The 19,735-nt window shown below is 55.5% G+C and overlaps 1 protein-coding gene across 4 annotated transcripts in view; it reads left to right on the top strand.

The window, feature by feature from the left end:
* The window catches only part of CFAP74 (cilia and flagella associated protein 74), a 62,889-nt gene continuing 44,112 nt past the window's right edge, over positions 959 to 19,735 (top strand). For all 4 annotated transcript variants that reach the window (XR_002344845.1, XM_021095193.1, XM_021095194.1 and 1 more), the window contains exons 1-7: positions 959 to 1,069; positions 2,896 to 2,993; positions 13,176 to 13,261; positions 15,273 to 15,357; positions 15,463 to 15,603; positions 15,949 to 16,047; positions 16,714 to 16,818. Coding sequence is in view for 3 of the 4 variants with exons in the window: in XM_021095193.1 (XP_020950852.1) it covers positions 13,195 to 13,261; positions 15,273 to 15,357; positions 15,463 to 15,603; positions 15,949 to 16,047; positions 16,714 to 16,818 (497 nt within the window). In the remaining variant the exon portion in view is untranslated. The remainder of the gene's footprint in view (positions 1,070 to 2,895; positions 2,994 to 13,175; positions 13,262 to 15,272; positions 15,358 to 15,462; positions 15,604 to 15,948; positions 16,048 to 16,713; positions 16,819 to 19,735) is intronic.

Below are 19,735 nucleotides of genomic sequence, written 5' to 3'. Positions count from 1 at the left end.
AGTATTGGACCCTAAAAGATCCAACCAGAACTGTCATGATGCTTATTCAAGTCAGCGGAAGGTGGTAACGGATGCTAATGTGTTGAATCGCCTCAGGTTTCGGTCTAATGAAGGACTCCTACTCTGCAATGTCATCTTTCCTTTCAATTCTGTTCTTACTCCTAGGGATCATTATCCTGCTGAACTTGAATGCGGGCCTCATCTCGTCTTTCACTTAGAGCCCTGAGGCATAGCTCACGTTTTTATTTATGGTTTTATAAAGCAAGCCTGCTGCCTTCTTGAGTGATTATTAACCACCAGCGACCTCCCAAAGTTCCCTAGGTTTTCCTCTCTGTCTGTGGTCCCCTACTGGGACTTCTACAGCCACCTGTGTAACTCTCCCACTCCATCCCTCTCACTTGCAGGGGGACCTTTCCTCCCACCCCTGCATCTCCATCTCTGCTGCAAACTCGCGCACCCGCGGAGCCAGGCGGGTCACAGCGAGAACGGGCCCTGCCGGGCTTTGGGCAGGATGCTGGGGACTGGAGAACGCGTGGGGAAAGCTCAGTTCAGCTCCAGCCCAGCTGAATACTGTGTCCGGTCTCCATCTTAAAGAGAAGCGAGAAGCCCCTATCTCCTGTGAACGCTCCTGTATTTAAAACTGGCAGCTAATCTTAACTTCAGCCTGCCTGGGCCAAACCAGGGCAGGCTGCCGGGCGCGGCGGCGGGGCTGCGGAGCAGCGCTGGGGTCCTCCTCCACTGCCTGGCGACCGTCGGCTCATAGCCTTGGCCTCGGTCAGCGCGAAGGTCCGCAGCGCGGACCCCGCGGCGCTGGGGTCGCAGGTGGCCGCCTCGGTCGCACGGCCACACTGCGCCTGCGCAGGGCCGCGCCGCAGGACCGAGCCATCGGCCGAGCGGGGAAGCGCGCAGCGCGCGGCACCCCCACCCCGCGATGGAGCCGCCCGTTGCCATGGAGCTGGCGGCTCCCAACCTCGCGGCGGGCAGCCGCGGAGTGGCTCCCCGCCCAGAGAGCGGCCTCTCCGCCCGGAGCCTGACTGCGACGCTGGGGCCCAGGTGGGCCCGCTGACAGGTGGGTCGGTTGGCCTCGGAGCCTGAGGCTGGCATGGGGGCTTTGGCCGCCCCCCAGGCACCTACCCTCGCCTTCCCCACGCAAGTTCTGTCCGAGAAATAACCGCTAGGGCCGGGGTCGCCGGCTGGTTTCAGGGACCCCTCCCTGGCTGGGGTGCAGCTTCCGGGCTCTGCGCGGACCTTGTGGGGTTGTCTTAGCACCTTTAGGAAAGCACAGCTCAAGAGTGAGCCCGGCTGGTGAGAAGAGGAGACCCCAGAGGGAAAAGGGCGCTGGTCCTAATCCCGAGGCCCTCTGAGCTTGGGTTTTAATGGTCACCTTGTTTCTGGAAGCCTCTATAATTGTGTTTCCGTAAACAAATCCTCCTTTATGTGCTCATGTTTATGTATCTAGCAAACAGTGCTTGAACAAGCCGAGTGCGCAACTGGGAGATAAGCGGGCCTGCTGGGGTCCCCAGAGTTCAAAGCATTGCCTAGTAGGTAGCCTGTGCAGACAGATGGTGCATAATTCACAGGTACGCTTTAAGGACTGGTTAGGAAGCCCGCACCAGTAATCTCTTCAGAAATAGAACCTTGTCGGCACCCCAGAATTCAACCCACCCCTGCCTTGCTCCATGCAGATCCCTCCCCCATGACCACAGGCTGACTTTTTAATTCTAATTTTCTTGATTTTCTTTAGCTTTTACCTTTTTTGTTTGTTTGTTTGTTTAGGGCCACACCTGAGGCATATGGAGGTTCCCAGGCTAGGGGTCCAATCGGAGCCATAGTCACTGGCCTGTACCAGAGCCATAGCAACACGGGATCCAAGCCGTGTCTGCGACCTACACCACAGCTCAGGGACCGCCTGATCCTTAACCCACTGAGAGAGATCAGGGATGGAACCTGTGTCCTCATGGATGCTAGTCGGGTTCGTTAACCACTGAGCCACGATGGGAACTCCAGCTTTTACCATTTATAAACAATATAATTGTTCACCTGCTTTTTAAACCTTACATAAGTGGAATAATACTGTATAGATTCTTTTTTAACGTTTGCAACAATCCCAAATTTACATAAAAATTGCAAGTTCAGGAGTTCCCGTTGTGGTGCAGTGGTTAAGGAATCCAACTAGGAACCATGAGGTTGCGGGTTCGATCCCTGGCCTGGCTCAGTGGGTTAAGGATCCGGTGTTGCCGTGAGCTGTGGTGTAGGTCACAGATGCAGCGCAGATCCCGAATTGCTGTGGCTTTGGTGTAGGCCGGTTGCAACCGCTCCGATTCAACCCCTAGCCTGGGAACCTCCATATGCCACGGGAGCAGCCCTAGAAAAGGCAAAAAGACCAAAAAAAAAAAAAAAAAAAAAAAAAAATTTCACGTTCAGCATGAACAACTTCTTTTCCTGGAGCATTTGAGAACGAGTTGCCTCCGTAATGCTCTGCCAGCTCCAGACACCTCGGAGTGTGTTTCCCACACGCGGGGACCCTCCCCGGCATCACCACGGCCGGATCCTCACAGTCGGCAGCGTGACATGGACGGGTCACGCCGTGGCGTCCTCAGTCCCAGGCAAGCGTGTTTTTCCAGTTGATCCCATAAAGTCACAAAACCAGAAGGATCTGGTCTGGGACCTTCCGTTGTACTGACTTGTCATCACGTTTCTTTCGTCCCCTTCCGTCCAGAACCTTCCTTGGGCTTTCCCTGACGTCATGACCTGGACACCTTTGAAGGTTACAGGCAGTTACCTTAGGTTTCTCAGCTGTTTCCTCCCGATCAGATACCCATTCTGCGTCTCTGGCAGGAAAGTCCCAGAATCGGCGCCATGTGTCACCCGCCTGCCTTCCTTCCTTCCTCTCAGGTGGCTCGCTGTGGCCCGTTGGTCAGAGTTCTGACGTTTGCTCTGACCGCTTGGTTGAGGTGGCATCTGCCAGGATCTTCACTGGGACGTCGCTTTTGGTGAGTGACGCGTCTTCTGTTGGGAGGTGCTTTGAGTTCACCCCTCCCAGGCTTGAGCTGTGTCCCCCTGGCCCCGACCCCCACAGGGGCTCTCGTAGCTGACGCTGGACTGCCTTGAACTCAGGCTCTGACACCAGCCGGGGCCACTTTGGAGCCTGCTCCGCCGCTCGCCCGGGGCGGACCGGGGCGGAAGGACAAGTTGCTGTTTCCTCTGTCATCCACGCCGTTGCCCAGAGCTGCAGGCCTCCATCCGCATCCCTGCACGGCCCCCCACAGCCCCAGTCCTGCTGATCCGCTGCTGACCGTTCCCAGGCTCACTGCGGTGGGAGCTCTGCTCCGCGAGGCCTTATGGTGGCTCCTGATTTGTGTGTGTTAAGAACTGAGTTGTGTCTCCTCAAAAAAAAAAAAAAAAAAAAAAAAAAAAAAAAAAAGATACATTGAAGTCCTCACCCCCAATATGTCAGAATATGACCTCATTTGGGAGTTGGGTCCCCGGGGATGGAATTAGTTGGGATGACGTCCTGCTGGAGGAAGGTGGCCCTGCTCCTGCGACAGGGGCCTTTATCAAAGGGCATTGGAGGTAGACACGCAGAGAACATCAGAGGGGCTGGGCTGGTGCTGCTACAAAGCCCAGGGACCAGAAGCTTGGAGGGAGGCCCAGAATAGCCGCTTCCCTAGCACTTCAGACGAGCTGGCACCTGGACCGCAGGCCTCCGGCCTCCAGAACCTCGAGAGGAACTTTGGTTGTGTCCTCAGACACCCTGTTTGTGAGACTTTGCAGCCCCAGTTGCTATGCGGGGTGAACGCCTAGGGTAGGAATTGCTGAGTCTGAGGCGCGGGAGACGCCATGTCCTGATCCTCGGAGCCCAGGCGGGGGTTCAGGCTGCTCTCTGATCGTGAGCGGGGGAGGTCCTGCTCGGTCACCCAGGCGGGCCCCATGCAACCCCAAGGGTCCTTCTCCGGGGAGAGGGGCGGAGGAGGGAGCCAGAGAGTGCCTGAGCTGACATCATGACTTTGAAGCCGGTCAGATGGGGCCTTGGCCAGGGCATGTGGGCGCCTCCAGAAACTGGAAAAGGCAAGAAAGTGGACCATCCTGTCCCGGAGCCCCTGGGAAGGGAGGGAGGCCGCCCACCGGGCCGGCCTGGACCGGAGCCCGTGCACTCAGCTCGGGCTTTGGACCTCCTGTGAGACAGACATTGAGCGAAGTCCCAGCGTCTGGGGCTGTGTCTTCCCGCAGCCCGGGAATGTACTGGCTCAGAGGGCATGTGTTGAGCCTTCCCAGATGACGCCAGACTCTGCCGAGCACGGGTCCCAGCGCCGGAACCTTCCCGCTGCTTCACACCCAGCCGTGCTGGCTCCTGGGGTCAGGCTGTGTGTCAGCCTGTCTGATGCCGACGTAATAATAGCTCAGTGCGGCTCGAATTCGCCTTTCCCTCGTGACAAGTGAGGCTGAGTGACATTTTTGGTTTAGTATCCAAGACAGATCTTCATCCAACCAGGAGCGTTAAGAGTTAGAGGGAGCGCTGTCAGTCGAGCCGGGAGGACAGACTGGACCAGGACACGCCGATAGGCCGGGTGCCCGGCTGCCCGAGCTGTCAGCCGTGCGTTTGTCCCGCATCGTGAGGTGCCCATCAGAGTCACGCCGTTTTGCTGTTGGGCCGCCTTCTCATTTTTCGTCCTGAGGAACACAGTTGATTGGTGAAGCCGTGTTCCTTTCTGCCGCACAGCTGCGATTCGGCCACACGCGTGTGCCTTCTTCTTCGCGGACTTTCCCGTTTTGGTTTATCACAGGGTGGGGAAGGGAGTTCCCTGTGCCGCACAGCAGGACTTGTTGCTGACCTGCCGGGTATCTGGTGGTTTGTATCTGCTCGTCCCAGACTCCTGCTGTGTCTCACCCTCCCCCACCCTTCCCATCAGCTGGTTTTCTGCGTCTGGGAGGCTGTTTCTGTTCCGTCATAAAGCAGCTTGTTTGCATCACGTTTTCAGTTACACCTGTAAGTGATACCGTGTGATATTTGTCTTCCTCTTTCTGACTTAGCTGCTCAGTGTGGGCATCCTAGTTGCATCATGTTACTGCGAATGGCAGTCTGTCTGTCTTACTGCTGAGTACTGTTCCGCTGTATCTGTGGGCCCCCTCTTCGTCCTCCATGCATCTGCTGATGGACACTTAGGTTGCTTCCATGTCTTGGCTGTTGTGAGTGGTGCTGCAGGGAACACTGGGGCACATGGGTCTTTTGGAGTTAGGCGTCTCCGGATATATGCCAAGGAGTGGGATTGCTGCGTCATATGGAAACTCTGGTTTTAGTTTTTTAAAGAACCTCCCTACTGTTTTCCATAGTGGCTGCACCAATTTACATTCCCATCAACAGTGGAGGAGAGTTCGCGTCTCTCCTCACCCTCTCCAGCGTTTGTCATTTGGAGACTTGTTAGCGATGGCCACTCTGACTGGTGAGAGATGGTACCTCATCGTGGTTTAGATTTGCGTTTCTCTAATAATTAATGATGTTGAGCATCTTTTCATGTGCCTCCTGCCATCTTTATATCTTCTTTGGAGAAGTGTCTATTTAGGTCTTTTGCCTGGTTTTTTTATTACTATTTCTTCATTGATTTCTCTCTTTTAAAATGTTTGTCTTTCGTTTTTTTAGGGCCGCACCCACAGAATATGGAGGTTCCTGGTCTAGGGGTCAAATTGGAGCTACAGCTGCCAGCCTATGCCAGAGCCATAGCAACACGGGATCCAAGCTGTGTCTGCGACCTACACCACAGCTCACAGCAACGCCAGATCCTGAACCCACTGAGGGAGGCCAGGGATCGAACCCACATCCTCATGGATACTCATCAGGTTCGTTACTCAGTGAGCCATGACAGGAACTCCCTGGATCAATGATTTCTTCAGGGATCCATTGGTTGTTTAGTAGCATATTATTAAGCCTCCATGTATTTGTTTCTTGCAGGGTTTTTTTCCGTATAGATTTCTAGTCCCATAACATGGTCAGAACAGATGCCAGATATGATTTCAGTTTCCTTAAATCTGTCGAGACTTGTCATCACTATTCGCAACAGCCAAGACACGGAAGCAGCCTAAATGTCCATCAATAGATGAATGGATAAAGATGTGTGTGTGTGTGTGTGTGTGTGTGTGTGTGTACAATACTACTCAGCTGTACAAATAAAATAATGCCATTTGCAGCAACATGGATGGACCTGGAGATTATTTTTTAAGTGAAGTGAGTCAGAAAGAGAAAGGTAAATACCATATGATATCCCTTATGTGTGGAATCTAAAATATGTCACAAATGAACTTATCTACAAAACAGAAACAGATTCACGGACATAAAGAACAGACCTGTGGTTGACAAGGGGGGGATTGGAGAGGGATGGACTGGGAGACTGGGATTAACGCATGCAGACTAGTGTCTACAGGATGGAGAAACAACAAGGTCCTACCATGCAGCACAGGGGACTCTCTTCACTGTCCTGTGATGAACCATCATGGGAAGGAAATATGTGAAAGAATGTATGTGTGTGTAACTGAATCACTTTGCTTCATAGCAGAAATTCACACAACATTGTCAATCAACTCCAACAAAATAAAGAGTAGTTCATTATTTTAAAAAATCGAAATTTGTTTTGTGGCCTAGCACATGATCTATCCTGGAGACTGTTCCATGCACAGTTGAAAAGAATGTGTATTTTGCTCTTTTGGGGATGGAGTGTTCTACATAGATCTGTTCAGTTCATCAGGTCAAATTGTCATGTAGGGCCAGTGTTTCCTCACAGATTTTCTGTCTTGATGACCTGGATGTCTGAACGATCTGACACTGATGTGTGGTTTTGAAGTCCCTACTATTACTGTGTTGCTGTCAGTCTCTCCTTTAGTAATTCGTTAACACTTGCCTTATGGATTTAGGTGCGCCGTGCTCCTATGCAGAGTACATATGTAATTGCAATGGGTATATCTTTTTCTTGGATCAATCCCTTGATCAGCATGTAAAGTCCTTCTTTGTCTCTTATAATAGTCTCTGTTTTAAAGTCTATCTTGTCTGATAGAAATATTGCTAACTCAGCTTTTTTTCATTTCCATTTTTTTGTTTGTTTGTTTTTGCTACACCCTATGGCATGCGGAAGTTCCTGGATCAGGGATCAAACCCAAGCCACAGCAGTGACAATGCCAGCTCCTTACCTGCTGAGCCAGGGAACCCCTTCATTTTCATTTGTGTGGAATGCCTTTTTCCATCCCCTTTCAGTCAGCGTGTGTCTCTAGATCCGAAATAAATCTCTTATGGGTATCATAGGTATGGGTCATGTTTTTTGTCCATTTGGCCACTCCGTGTCTTTTGATTGGAGCATTTACTGCATTTACATTTAAAGTAACTATTGATAGCTATGTACCTTTTGTCATTTTTAATGTTTTGGGGCTGTTATTTTAGTTTCTTTTTGTTCTGCTCTTCTTTTGCTCTCTTCCCTTGTGATTTGATGACTAGGTTATGTTTGGATTCCTTTCTCTCTCTCTCTCTTTTTTTTTTTTAATCTTTTTGCTTTTTAGGGCTGCACCCACAGCATGTGGAGGTTCCCAGGCTAGGGGTCGAATCAGAGCTGTAGCCGCCAGCCTACACCACAGCCACAGCAACGCAGGATCTGAGCCATGTCTGTGACCTACACCAGAGCTCACGGCAACGCCAGATCCTTAACCCACTGAGTGAGGCCAGGGATCGAACCCGCAACCTCATGGTTCCTCGTCGGATTCACTTCTACTGAGCCGCAACGGGAACTCCTCCATATTCCCTCTTTACGTTTGTTTGATCCTTACTGTTTAATTACACCGTGCTGGGGCCTGGTTCTCTTTGGGTTGATTCTGTTTGGGACTCTGTGCTTCATGGACCTGGACGTCTATTTCCTTTCCCAGGTTAGGGAAGTTTTCAGCTCTTATGTCTTCAAATTTGTTCTCTGTCCCTTTCTCTCTCTCTCTCTTCTCCTTCTCAACCCCTATAATGTGAATGTTAGTTCACTTGATGCTGTCCCAGAGGTCTCTTAAATTGTTCTCATTTCCTTCTTTTTTTTTTTTTTTTTTTTTTAGGGCCACACCCATGGCGTATAGAGGTTCTCAGGCTAGGGGTCAAATTGGAGCTACAGCTGCCAGCCTACACCACAGCCATAGCAATGCAGGATCTGAGCTGTGTCTGCAACCTGCACCATAGCTCACGGCACCAGATCCTTAACCCACTGAGCAAGGCCAGGGATCGAACCTGCAACCTCATGGTTCCTAGTCGGATTCGTTAACCACTGCGCCACGATGGGAACTCCTCATTTCTTTTTATTCTTGTTTCTGTTCAGCTTCAGTGATTTCCACTGTCATCTATTTTTCCACTCTGTTCTTCTGTGTCACCTAACCTGCCGAGTCCTTCCCGTGTACTTTGTATTTCAGTTATTTAGTCTCCATCTCTGGGTCTTTGTTTTTCTAACTCTTGGTTAACAGCGTCTCGCCTCTCCCTCGGCCCCTTTTTCTCCCAGCTTCTCTGAGCACCCTCACAGCCATTCCCTGGACTCTCTCCTGGGTTGCTTACCCCACTCACTTCGCTCTTCCTCTGAGGTGTGATCCTTTGTTTGGAGCGTGTCCCTCTGTCGCCTCATTTCACCTCATTTCCTGCTTTTATTGGTATGTATCTGGCAGGCTGGTTGCACTTCCAAACCTTGAAGACATGGCCTTTTTAGAGGCGTCCCACATGCCCACACGGGCCCCACGTGGGCCTTGTGCTTCTTCCGCTGTGGTGGGCTGACTCCTGTGCGTGGGTCTCGCACGTGTGGTTGGCTGCTGGTCTGCTCGCTTGCCAGGCCTGCCTTGTGAGGAGGTTGCTGGGCACTGGTTGGCTGGCGGGGTCACTGGGTGGCTGGCTGCAGAGCCCCAGGTGGTCCCAGGGCTAGTGCTGGCCCACCGGTGAGTGGGGCCAGGTTCCAGGGTGGATGGCTGCAGGGCTCTGGGGGTCCTAGAGCTGGCATAAGCTCACTGGTGAGTGGCACTGCTTCCTGACATGGCTGGCTCTGGGGCCTGGGGTGTCCCAAAACAGGGCTGACCTCTTGGTAAGTGAAGCCAGATGCCAGGGCAGGTGGCTGAGGGGCCCCACGTGTCTTGGAACTGATGTTGGCCTGCTGGCGGGTGGGCTGGGTCCTGACATGGCAGGGGCTCTGGTGGTCCTGGGCTGGTGTCAGCCCACTGGTGAGTGGAGTCGAGGCCCAGGCAGTCCTAGGACTAGTGCCAGCCCACTGGCGGGTGAAGCCAGATCCCTGGCATGGGTGTGCCGGCCCACTGGTGGGCAGGGCTGGTGCCAGGGAGTCTGGTGGCTGATGCCTGCCCACCGGTGGGTGAAGCTGGTCCTGGCCCTGGTGTGGGACGCTGGGTCCGGCGCTAACGGGCTCCAGGGAAGATTCCACGGTGGCCCTGCCAGCACCAGTGTCCAGGTGGTGGAACGAGCTCCCAGAACGAGTGTCCCCAGGGTACGCGCCCCGGGAGGCTGTTCGAGGTCAGCAGGTGCATCTGGCCCAGCCCCTGCCGGATGCCCGCTGCTGCCCTGGGTCCTGGAGTGTGAGAGTCCGTGTGCCTAACAGTGGCGTCTCCACTTGCCCCAGCCCGCTGGCCCGCCCAAGTGAGCCCTGCTGGCCTCAAAGCTGTGTGTTCTAGGGGCTCGTCTAGGGGCGAGCTGGACCCCAGGCTGGAGCCTGATGTGGGCTTCGGACCCCTCGCTCCCTGGGGAGACCCTCTGCCGCTGTGACGACCCTCCCAGGGCGAGTCGCCCACTTGGGGCTGGGGTCTTGGCTACACCCCTCCCTCCCTCCCCTGCCTCATCGTGGGCATTCTTTACATCGTCTGCTGGTCTTTTCTGCCAGGCTCTGTCTCGCTCATCAGTTGCTCTGTACTTGGTAGTGATTCTGGCGGGGGGAGGGGGCCCGGGTCATCCTGCCCCGCTGTCTTGGCCACATTGTCACTGTTTGTTACTGATTTGGGCTGATCCGTTTGGTCAGAGAACAAGCTTTGCAAGATTTTAGTTCTTTGAAATGTATCAGGAGTTCCTCTCATGGATCAGCAGAAACGAATCTGAGTAGCATCCACGAGGAGGCAGATTCGATCCCTGGCCTCACTCCGTGGGTTAAGGATCCAGTGTTGCCATGAGCTGCGGAGTAGGTCGCAGAGGAAGCTCGGATTTGGCGTGGCTGTGGCTGTGGTGCAGGCCGGCATCTGTCGCTCCGATTTGACTCCTCGTCTGGGAACCTCCATATGCCACAGATGCAGCCCTAAAAAGACAAAAGACAGAAGGAAAAAGAAAGAAATGAAATGTGTTGAGTCCTGCTTTGGGGCCAGTAGATGGGTTTTGTAAATATTCTGCGAGGGGTTTAAAGGTTTACAGCTGCTGTTTATGTTCCAGGTACAGACGGGTTTTCGGGGTTCCGTCTGTGCTGGGCTGCTTACACGAATGTGGCACCAGGGTCTGACTCTGTCTGCTTCGCCCTCAGTCCCCGAGGGGCGTGCGCAAGACTTTCCCACCAGGCGCTGTGCTTTCAGCTCCTCCTCCCCACTCTGTTCATCTTCGCTTTGTCTGTTCCGTGGATTTAATCCTGGTGGACCTTCCTGGGGAGCTGAACCTCTGGTTGTGACACGACCCGCTTCCTGCTGGTACTGCTGTTTGCCCGGAGAACTTTCATCGTTTCTAGATACCTCCAGCGGCTTCCTATCTAGGGTTTCTCTACAGTGCATCCTTTTCTGACTTTTAAAATGCAAGGCTTCTGTACGATGTTGTTTCAGAATTCGTTTTTAAATGTATACGGTTAGATGTTCGTTGTTATTGGTGGTGGTATTTTGATCTACTTTGATCAGATTCTTTATCACCTAGACCGTGACCTGATTCTTTCTTCCTGTCAATTCTCTAAGGTGCTGAAGACAATGAAAATCCAGTTTTTCTAACTTTTTTGGATAGCCGATTGATTCCCAGCACAGGACTGCCGCCTGCTTCTTGACCAAGTGTCAGCACATCTCTCACCCTGCCTCGCACGCATGTTGGAGGGGGCTCCTGACCGCAGGCCGTGCGGTGCGTGCGGGGCCGGGGCCAGTCACCACTCCCCCTCCTCCCCGCCCGCTTCTGTCCCCTTCACACTGTCGCTTGTCCTACGTGCCTCGTCCTTGCAGACTCCTGTATTTAAAAACCTGAACCCGGAGCTCCTGTCATGGCTCCATGGTAACAAACCCGACCAGGATCCATGAGGACGTGGGTTTGATCCCTGGCCTCGCTCAGTGGGTTAAGGATCCGGTGTTGCGGTGAGCTGTGGGGTTGGTCACAGACACGGCTTGGATCCCAAGTTGCTGTGGCTGTGGTGTAGGCCGGCAGTTGCAGCCCGGATGAGACTCCTAACCTTCGAACCTCCATATTCCAAGGGTGTGGCCCCAAAAAGACAAAACAAAACAGAAACCCTGAACCCTTGCGATGTCGTTTGAGGATTTGATTTAAAGGGGGTCAGGGGCCACCTGTCTGGAACTGCCAGCTTTCACTGAACAGTCAAAGCGTCTGTGGTTTGATGGAATTGTCTTAGGTGGAGCTGCGTCTGTGATGTTGGGCCTCTTACCAGTGTCACCCCCAGGGCATCAATTAAACGTTTGATATGTGATGTGATGAGCACGGGGCAGAACAGCCTGGACCACTTTGCAGGTGTCTTCTGAAGGCCTTTTGCGGGCCGGGGGACAAGTAGCTGTTCTGAAGGGGGAGGAATGCCGTCGGTATTTTAAAAGATGCCTTCGAAGCCAGCCTCTCGGGACTCGAGTGCACAGCTCCTTGCAGCATTAAAAAAATAAATGACTCACATCGACTTATTTACCACTTACTGAGGAAACATTATTAGGCTTTGAAACTATTTCCCAGTGAATCACCCTGGTGCAATCACTCAGTTAAACAATGAAAAACACAGTCTACAGTTTCAGCGTCTCGTCCGCCATCGCAACACCAAGACCATGAGCCCCGGTGCCGAGGTCCACACGTCAAGCTCCCGGCATCCTCCCAGAACGCATCGAGGCGCAGTGAGCCTTCTGAAGGGCCTCGGGAACCGTGGCCCTGCATGTTCGTGAGGTGGCAGGTGACGCAAGCCGCTGTAACTGACGCGCTGCAACAAATCAGACGCTCCCTGCATGAGTGTGACAGCCGAGCACACCTGCAGAAGCACCCCCGCGAGCAAGACCCGGAGCGGCCCCGCCACCCCTGCCTCCAGCCCGAAGCGCCCCCCGGCCTCCACCTCGGTCGCCATGCGCGCCGCTCCCTGAGCCCGTGTTTCAGGGCGTCACCTTGTGCTCTTTACGGCGCTGGCCTGTCACCTGCTGTCACCATGGGGACTGTCGGGGGCTTCCGGGCGGGCTGTTCCGTGCGGTGCTGTGAACGGTCCTGTGCGTGTCTTCTCGGGACAGGGGCCTCGGAGGCTTCCGGGCCGCGGCGGGTACGCAGTGGGCACGTGGTGGGCACGCGGTGGCCTCGGGCTTTGGGCTCTTTCAAGAGAAGACGCGTGTGTCTTCTGAGCTGCTGCCGGCGGGGGAGCCTGCATGAGTCTGAGGGTCCGGCGAGCGGACTAAGGCCCGGGCACCCTGCGACACGATGACCAGCAGGATCGGGTCGCATAATTAAGCATCGTGCTGTCGTCTGGTGGGAATTTTACAACCGGTGTTCCTGGCAGCTCTGAGGTCCGTGACCCCGTGATGCTGCCGCTCTCCCTGGGGGCGCCGGCACCCCAGCCCAGAGTCGGCTGGGCCATCGGTGGTAGGACTTAGGGTTTGGCGGCTTCGTTTGGGGGCGTCCTGCGAGGCGTGCAGCGGTGCCACCTCGTGACCGTGACCTGGTTTCCGAGGCACCGGTGCTGCGGCCCCATGTCGCGCTCGGCAGCCGTTTGTCCGTGGCCTTTTGTCGTGTCTGTCCTAAAGTGTTTGTCCCTTTCCAGCCAGGGTTTGGACTTCCTGCCAATACTTAGATTTTCTTTTTGTTCCCCGGGGACAGGGCCTCGGTCCAATAAACGTGCTGCAAGTATTTTTGTGTAGTCTGCGGCTTATCTCTTCGTTTTCTTAATGTCCTTTTATGAGAGAAATTGTTAATTCTGATGAAATCCAATGTTCCAGTTCTTTGAAAAACTGTCACTTAGGTGTTATAACTCTTTCTGTAGCTGGTTTCCGCCTCCCGGGATGGAGGAAGCCGCCGGCCTGGTCCCTGAGGAGACACTTGTGGACGAAGCCCCCCCCGTGGACGATGGTAACTGATAGAGGCCTTGTCACCAATCACACGTTTCATTCAACAGCAGAGAAGGCAAATGATGTGCTTCCTAGTTGCCCTTTAGTCGCCTTTTGTCAGAGAGGCTGCATCTTGGAAACCCCTGTTTTTTCTCAGGAAGGTAGCGTCTCTTATCCTGCCTTTAGTGGGACGAGACGTTGCAGCCGAGACGTCTGAGAGTGACAAGTCTGAGGCCACTTTTGTTTTCTGTTCCTGGAAGCTTTTATTTTATTTTATTTAATTTATTTATTTATTTATTTATTTGCCTTTTCTAGGGCCGCTCCCGTGGCACATGGAGGTTCCCAGGCTAGGGGTCGAATCGGAGCTGTAGCTGCCGTCCTACACCACAGCCACAGTCACAGCAACACAGGATCCGAGCCATGTCTGTGACCTACAGCACAGCGCACGGCAACACCGGATCCTTAACCCACTGAGCAAGGGGCAGAGACCGAACCTGCAACCTCATGGTTCCTAGTTGGATTCGTTAACCACTGAGGCACGACAGGAACTCCAATCTTTTCCTGGAAGCTTTTAGATGTTAAAAAAAAAAAAAACAACAACAACAGATGATCTGCCATTTCTGAGATCTGCCCTGATTTGGGCCGGAGCTGGACGCCAGGCAGGACACCAGGCAGGACACCAGGCTGGACACCAGGCGGGACCCCAGGCAGGATAGTCTGACCTGGAAACGCCTCCTCGCCCCCCGCCCCACCCCAGGTGTTCTGCTGAGTCAGCCCCACGTGTCTTCTGATGGTGGGTTGACTCCTAGAATTTTGCTTCAGTCATCCCACTGAGGTTTAATGACGGAGCGAGCAGCCCAAGCCGTGGTGTTTGCCGTGTTTTCCTGCATGTCTGCAGTGAGTTCTAGGACAGTAATTCCCCGACTGTTTTGCCAGGGAACACCTCCTTTTTTTTTTTTTTTTTTTTTTTTTTTTTTTTGGCCATTCCTGTGACATGCAAAAGTTCCCCGGCCAGCCATCAAGCCCACATCATAGCAGTGACCTGAGCTACAGCAGTGACGGCACCAGACCCTTCACCTGCTGGGACACCAGGGAGCTCCCCCCTTACATGCCCAAAAAGTACTGACCCAAAGGGCTTTGGTGCTTATATCTTTCAGTGTTGACCATATTAAAGCGAAAGCTGGATCTCTCGTCGTGGTGCAGTGGAACAGAATCCAACTAGTTTCCATGAGGATGCAGGTTCAATCTCTGCCCTCACTCAGTGGGTTAAGGATCCGGCGTTGCCATGAGCTGTGGTGTAGGTTGCAGATGCAGCTCAGATCCCATGTTGCTGTGGCTGTGGGGTAGATCGGCGGCTACAGCCCAGATTTGACCCCTAGCCTGGGAACTTCCATATGCCAAGGGTGTAGCCCCAAAAAGCAAAAAATAAAAAAATAAAACTAAAGCTAAGGAGTTCCCACTGTGGCACAGCAGGTTAGGGATCTGGTATTGTCTCTGCAGGGGCTCAGGTTCAATCCCTGGCCCAGCACAGTGGGTTAAGGATCCAGAATGGCTGCAAACTGTGGCTCAGATTCAATCCCTGGCCAAAAAAAAAAGAAAAAAAAAAAACAAGTAAACTTGAAAAAAAGTTCGTGTTTGTTTACTCACGACAGCAGTCATGAACCCATATGTGACATAAAGAGCCCGGGCTGAGAGAAGACAGCCGGGCTTCACATTTGCACCTGTTGGTCTGTGTCAGTAACAGCTGCCAGGTGCCTCTGGGAGGTGCTATGCACTCGTGAGACAAAGAAGGAAGACGTGCAGTGCTTCACTGTTGTCATGGAGATAGCTTTGTCCTTCCGACCCTGTGAAGAGCTTTAGGAGCCCCGCCGGGTGCCCTGGGCCAGGCGCTGAGGGCCACTGCTCCGAGACGCCGGCGCTGCCCGGCCAGCTTGAGCTGGTCAGGGCTTATCCGAGAACTTCAGACTCGAATGTCTAGATCCGCTTTTAACTTTTAACTCTTTTTTAAATTTTAACTCTTGCTCAATTTCTAGAAAGAGATGAACTGGAGGATCCAGAGTTGGTGGTTGAGTCTCTCCGCGAGGAGGCGGAGACCAGGCCGGGCCCGGGAAGCACCTGGTAATTAACTTGGAGGGGGCTGAGGGGCGGGGGGGCAGAGCCTCAGCATCCTTGTCCTCGGGGGTGACCGGGATGAGGCGCCAGCCGGGGCCCTTTCTCCTTCAGTCCAGGGCGGGAGCAGAACGCTGAGAAGAGGAAGCAGAAACCAGCCACCCAAGACAGGATTCAGGCGTCAAGGCTGCGCAAGAACCTGCACCTCCTGGACAAGCTGCACGAGGAGAAAGACCTTTTCATTCAAAAAACTCGGTGAGCCAGTGGCCAATGGGAGGCAGCCGAGGGCCCCAGGGGCTGGGTGGCCCCGACGGCCGGGCCTGCTCACGCCTTCTGGGCCTTCGTGGGCGCCCGGCCCTGCAGGGTTTCATCAGCAGTAACACCAGTGGAGCCAGTTCCCAGGCCACTGCCGAGGAGAATTTCAAACAGAAAAGTTGAACCTTGAGAGGAAAATTGCAGACATCGGGAAACTTTACCCTAAAACCTCGGGCTCCCCAGAGGAGCGGCGGCACTGGGGAGCAGGCAGAGGTGCCAGAGAGGGAGGTGGAGGGGGCCTGGCTTCAGGGAGCCCCTCACCCCCGTTCTGGCTCCGGCTTTCAGGGAGGAGCTGCGAGCTTGCCGCCGGAGGATGGACCTCCTCGCCGAGCAGCGGAAGATCGTGGCCGCCGAGCTGGCCACCGAGAGGGAGGCCGGCAATGTGTAGGCCGGGGCCGGGGCACTGGGCGGCCGGGGTGTGTGGCCGGCATGGGAACGGGGGGCGCTGCCCACCAAATGCTGCCCTGGGCGGGCAAGGAAGAGACCGGCCTCCCTCCGGTGTGGGAGACAGACAGGCGAACGGGCACTGAGACCAGGGCCTGAGTCGGGGCGGGCACTTTGAAGCGGGTAGCAGGGGAGGCCTCCCTGAGGAAGTGACCGGCAGGCTGGGGCCTGAGTGACAGGCACGGCTGCCACATGGTCATGGGGAAAGGGCAGAGGGAGATGCTCAGGAGGCCTCAGCGTGGGCTCAGCCACGAGGGTCTCTTGGTGGCTTTTCAGTCTCCTGGTGCTTCTATGCACCAGGCGTGTGTGCCGGGTCCTTCCTGGGCCAAAAGCCCCCTGCCTGCTGTTCTGAGGGGCTGGGAACAGGGGACCAGCTCCCCGTCCCTCCAAGACTGACTGAGAGGCTGTCAGAGAGCAGGCGGGAGGGTGCGTGTGGGGTCAGCATGGGGTGGCCCATCCCAGGCGCCGGTTTAGACGGACCCTCTCTTGATGGAAAGTCAGGCGTGGGCATCGCTGACCCAAGTGGGCTGTGGGGCGCCTTGGCCTGGAGGCGCGTAGGGCTTTGTCCCTGTGCCCCCGAAGCCCTGACCGCCCCTCCCTCTCCAGGGCAGCCGTGGGTCGCCTGGAGGCAGCGTCCCGACGCCTGTGCCTGGAGCTGGAGAGGGAGAGGGACCTGCTGCCGAAGATCTCGGCTGTGCTGCGGGAGAACGAGTAGGTCTGGGCGGCCGAGCAGGGACGGGTTTGCAGATGCAGGGTTACCTCTGCAAAGGTGGGGAGTTTCCGCTGCAGCACACCGGGCTCAGCAGCCTGGCACGGTGGAGCACAGTGGGTTGAAGGATCCGGAGTTGCGGCAGCTGCAGCATAGGCCACAGACCTGATCCCGGGCCCGGGAGCCCCCTGGTGGTGCAGCCAGTGAAGGACTTGGCGTTGTCACTGCTCTGGTCCCGGCCTGGGAGCTTCCGCGTGCCCAGGGCGCAGCCAGGGAAAAGAGAAACAACGGTAGCTGAGCTTGCCCTTTTGTAAGTGTTTTTCTCTTCCTCCGTGTTCGGGTTCTTAGGCGTCAGCGTCCTTGGCCTTTCTTCCTGCTCCTCGGTCCCTGTCGAGGGACCAGCAGGATTTCGAAGTGCTCTGTACCTTTTCTAGGCCGCCCTCCCCGGGCAGAGGTGGCTGCACGCTGTCCAGTGCTTGACACCGTGCTTGTGCCGGCAGCTCTGTCCACCGCCGACCAGCTCCTGCCCGGGCGGCCGCCCTGCCTCTGGCAGATCATTGCATCCACCACTGACTTTAAAAAAAGTCTGGACAAAAAAAAAAAAAAAAAAAGGAGTTCCCGTCGTGGCGCAGTGGTTAACGAATCCGACTAGGAACCATGAGGTTGCTGGTTCGGTCCCTGCCCCTTGCTCAGTGGGTTAACGATCCGGCGTTGCCGTGAGCTGTGGTATAGGTTGCAGACGCGACTCGAATCCCGCGTTGCTGTGGCTCTGGCGTAGGCCGGTGGCTACAGCTCCGATTCAACCCCTAGCCTGGGAACCTCCATATGCCGCGGGAGCGGCCCAAGAAATAGCAACAACAACAACAAAAAGACAAAAGACAAAAAAAAAAAAAAAAAAGTCTGAATTTTTAAACAATTTCTAGTTCATGGAAGAGTTGCAAAAACAGCGCAAGGAACCCTCGTGTCCCCACGTCCCCATGTCCCCGTCACCCTGGAGCCACCTCACTCCCCGTGGAGTTGTCCAGCCTCGGGTTAGGACGCCCTCAGCCCTCCGTGGCTCTCGTGACCCTGTCTCTGGGGCCAGGAAAGGCCCCTCCCGTGTTGTTTGTGCGCTGCTTCCTCGGGACCATGGCCTGGACACCCCCACATGGTGCCCCCCAGCGAGGCACTCGGTGGCTGCCAGTCCCCTTTCCAGGGGCGGGGGCTTTGCTGACCCAACTGCGGTGGGGACCGCGGGTGTCTCTCACGCACCCGCATCCCTCTCACACCCTGGCCCCGAATGACTGATGCTCCCGCCCGAATCCGCCGTGGCAACGGCGGCCCAAGGGCGCTCTTCGAATCCGTCGCTCCTAAAACGTCCCGCAGGACAGCGCTGTCTTCTGCGCGATTGTTTAGGTACTGCGTGGACGCTCCGACTTCCGTCTCGCTCAGTGGGTTGTAACCGACTCCATCGCTGTTTTTCTGATGCTCCTGTCACCCCCAGTTTGGCCAGTGGGACCTCCTTCAGGCTGGGTCCTGCGTGCTTTTGCCACGTCCCTGTCATTGAGCCCATGGGCACAGCAACGTGGTCTGAGCCCGTTTCTTGTCCACCCCGGTCCTGGACCCAGCCGGCTGTCTGGAGCCTTGGTTTCTTTGGGGGAGGAATGCTGGTTAGGAACATGGGCCGGATGCTCTGTGCACCCGTGGCTACTAGGGCCTTGCTGCTCCAGGCATCACCCAGACAGAGCTGGGACCGGGGGTGCACCCGTCTGTCCTGAAGCCAGCAGTTCACACCTTCTCCTTCCGGCAAAACCTCTCACTTGTCTGGTTAGGACCTCACCTCTCGGACCGTCAGAAACCTGCCTCTCCTCATCCTCGATGTTTTCACTCATTTCTCCGTCCCTCCACGTACCAGTCTGCTGACGCTGCCAGGCTGCCCACAGCCCGGACCCCTCCCCTCGTGGCCCTGGCCCCACGAGCCCACCCGCCCACCCCTCCTCCTGCAGGCGTGGCTGCTGCCAGACTGCCCATTTCCTTTTTTGCTCGCTTGGCGCTCTCTCTCGCTCTCTGTTTTGGTTTTGGTTTTGGTTTTTTTGTTTTCTTTTTAGGGCCGCATATGCAGCATATGGAGGTTCCTAGGCTAGGGGTCAAATCAGAGCTGCAGCTGCCGGCCTACACCACAGCCACAGCAATGCGGGATCTGAGCCCCGTCTGCGACCTACACCACAGCTCACGGCAACACCGGATCCTTAACCCACTGAGCCAGGCCAAGGATCAAACCCGCGTCATCACAGATATTAGTCGGATTCTTAACCCACTGAGCCATAAGGGGAACTTCCCATTTCCTGTTTAACGTGCATTTACATGCAAGAGAATGCACGTCACGTGGTCCCCGTGCATCTCCTCCGCCAGCAGCCCTGCGCAGAGCGGAGCCTGTTACCCTGTGGGCCCAGCTTCTCCACTCACACAAGCTTTCTGGCCCCTGGCCGACACTTTCCCCTCCACCCCTGTGGGCTCCCCAGTCCATTTGCTTCACTGCTGGGCAGGGCAGGGTCTCCGCCTGACCTCCCTTCCGAATCGTCCCCCCCGCCCCATTGGGCGCGGTGGCCTCTCTTTTCTCTGGGTCCAGCCATCAGCTTCAGCTCCCAGCTCAGAGGGCCCCTGCCGGGCAGAAAAGGGCCTTCTGCCCCTGCTCCCTTAGGAACAGGGCATCCCCAACAGCAGAGAAGCCACCCCTCCAGGCCTGCTGGTGTCCGCAGAGCTGCCCCTGCCAGCCCTCCCTCGGCCATGCCCACCGGAAGCCTGCCCTTGAAACAGATCCCAGCGGGGACTTGCTGCTCAAGGGCACCCCAGTCCGCAGCGACGTCGGCGGGGACCCCCAAGTGTGGGCTGAGCAGGGCAGGCCGCGCTGCTGGCGCCCACTGTCCCCAAGGGGCGCCT

This window comes from Sus scrofa, chromosome 6 (genome assembly GCF_000003025.6).
Source record: "Sus scrofa isolate TJ Tabasco breed Duroc chromosome 6, Sscrofa11.1, whole genome shotgun sequence".
Taxonomy (NCBI): Eukaryota; Metazoa; Chordata; class Mammalia; order Artiodactyla; family Suidae; genus Sus; species Sus scrofa.
This window is presented reverse-complemented; position numbering and strand designations above follow the sequence as displayed.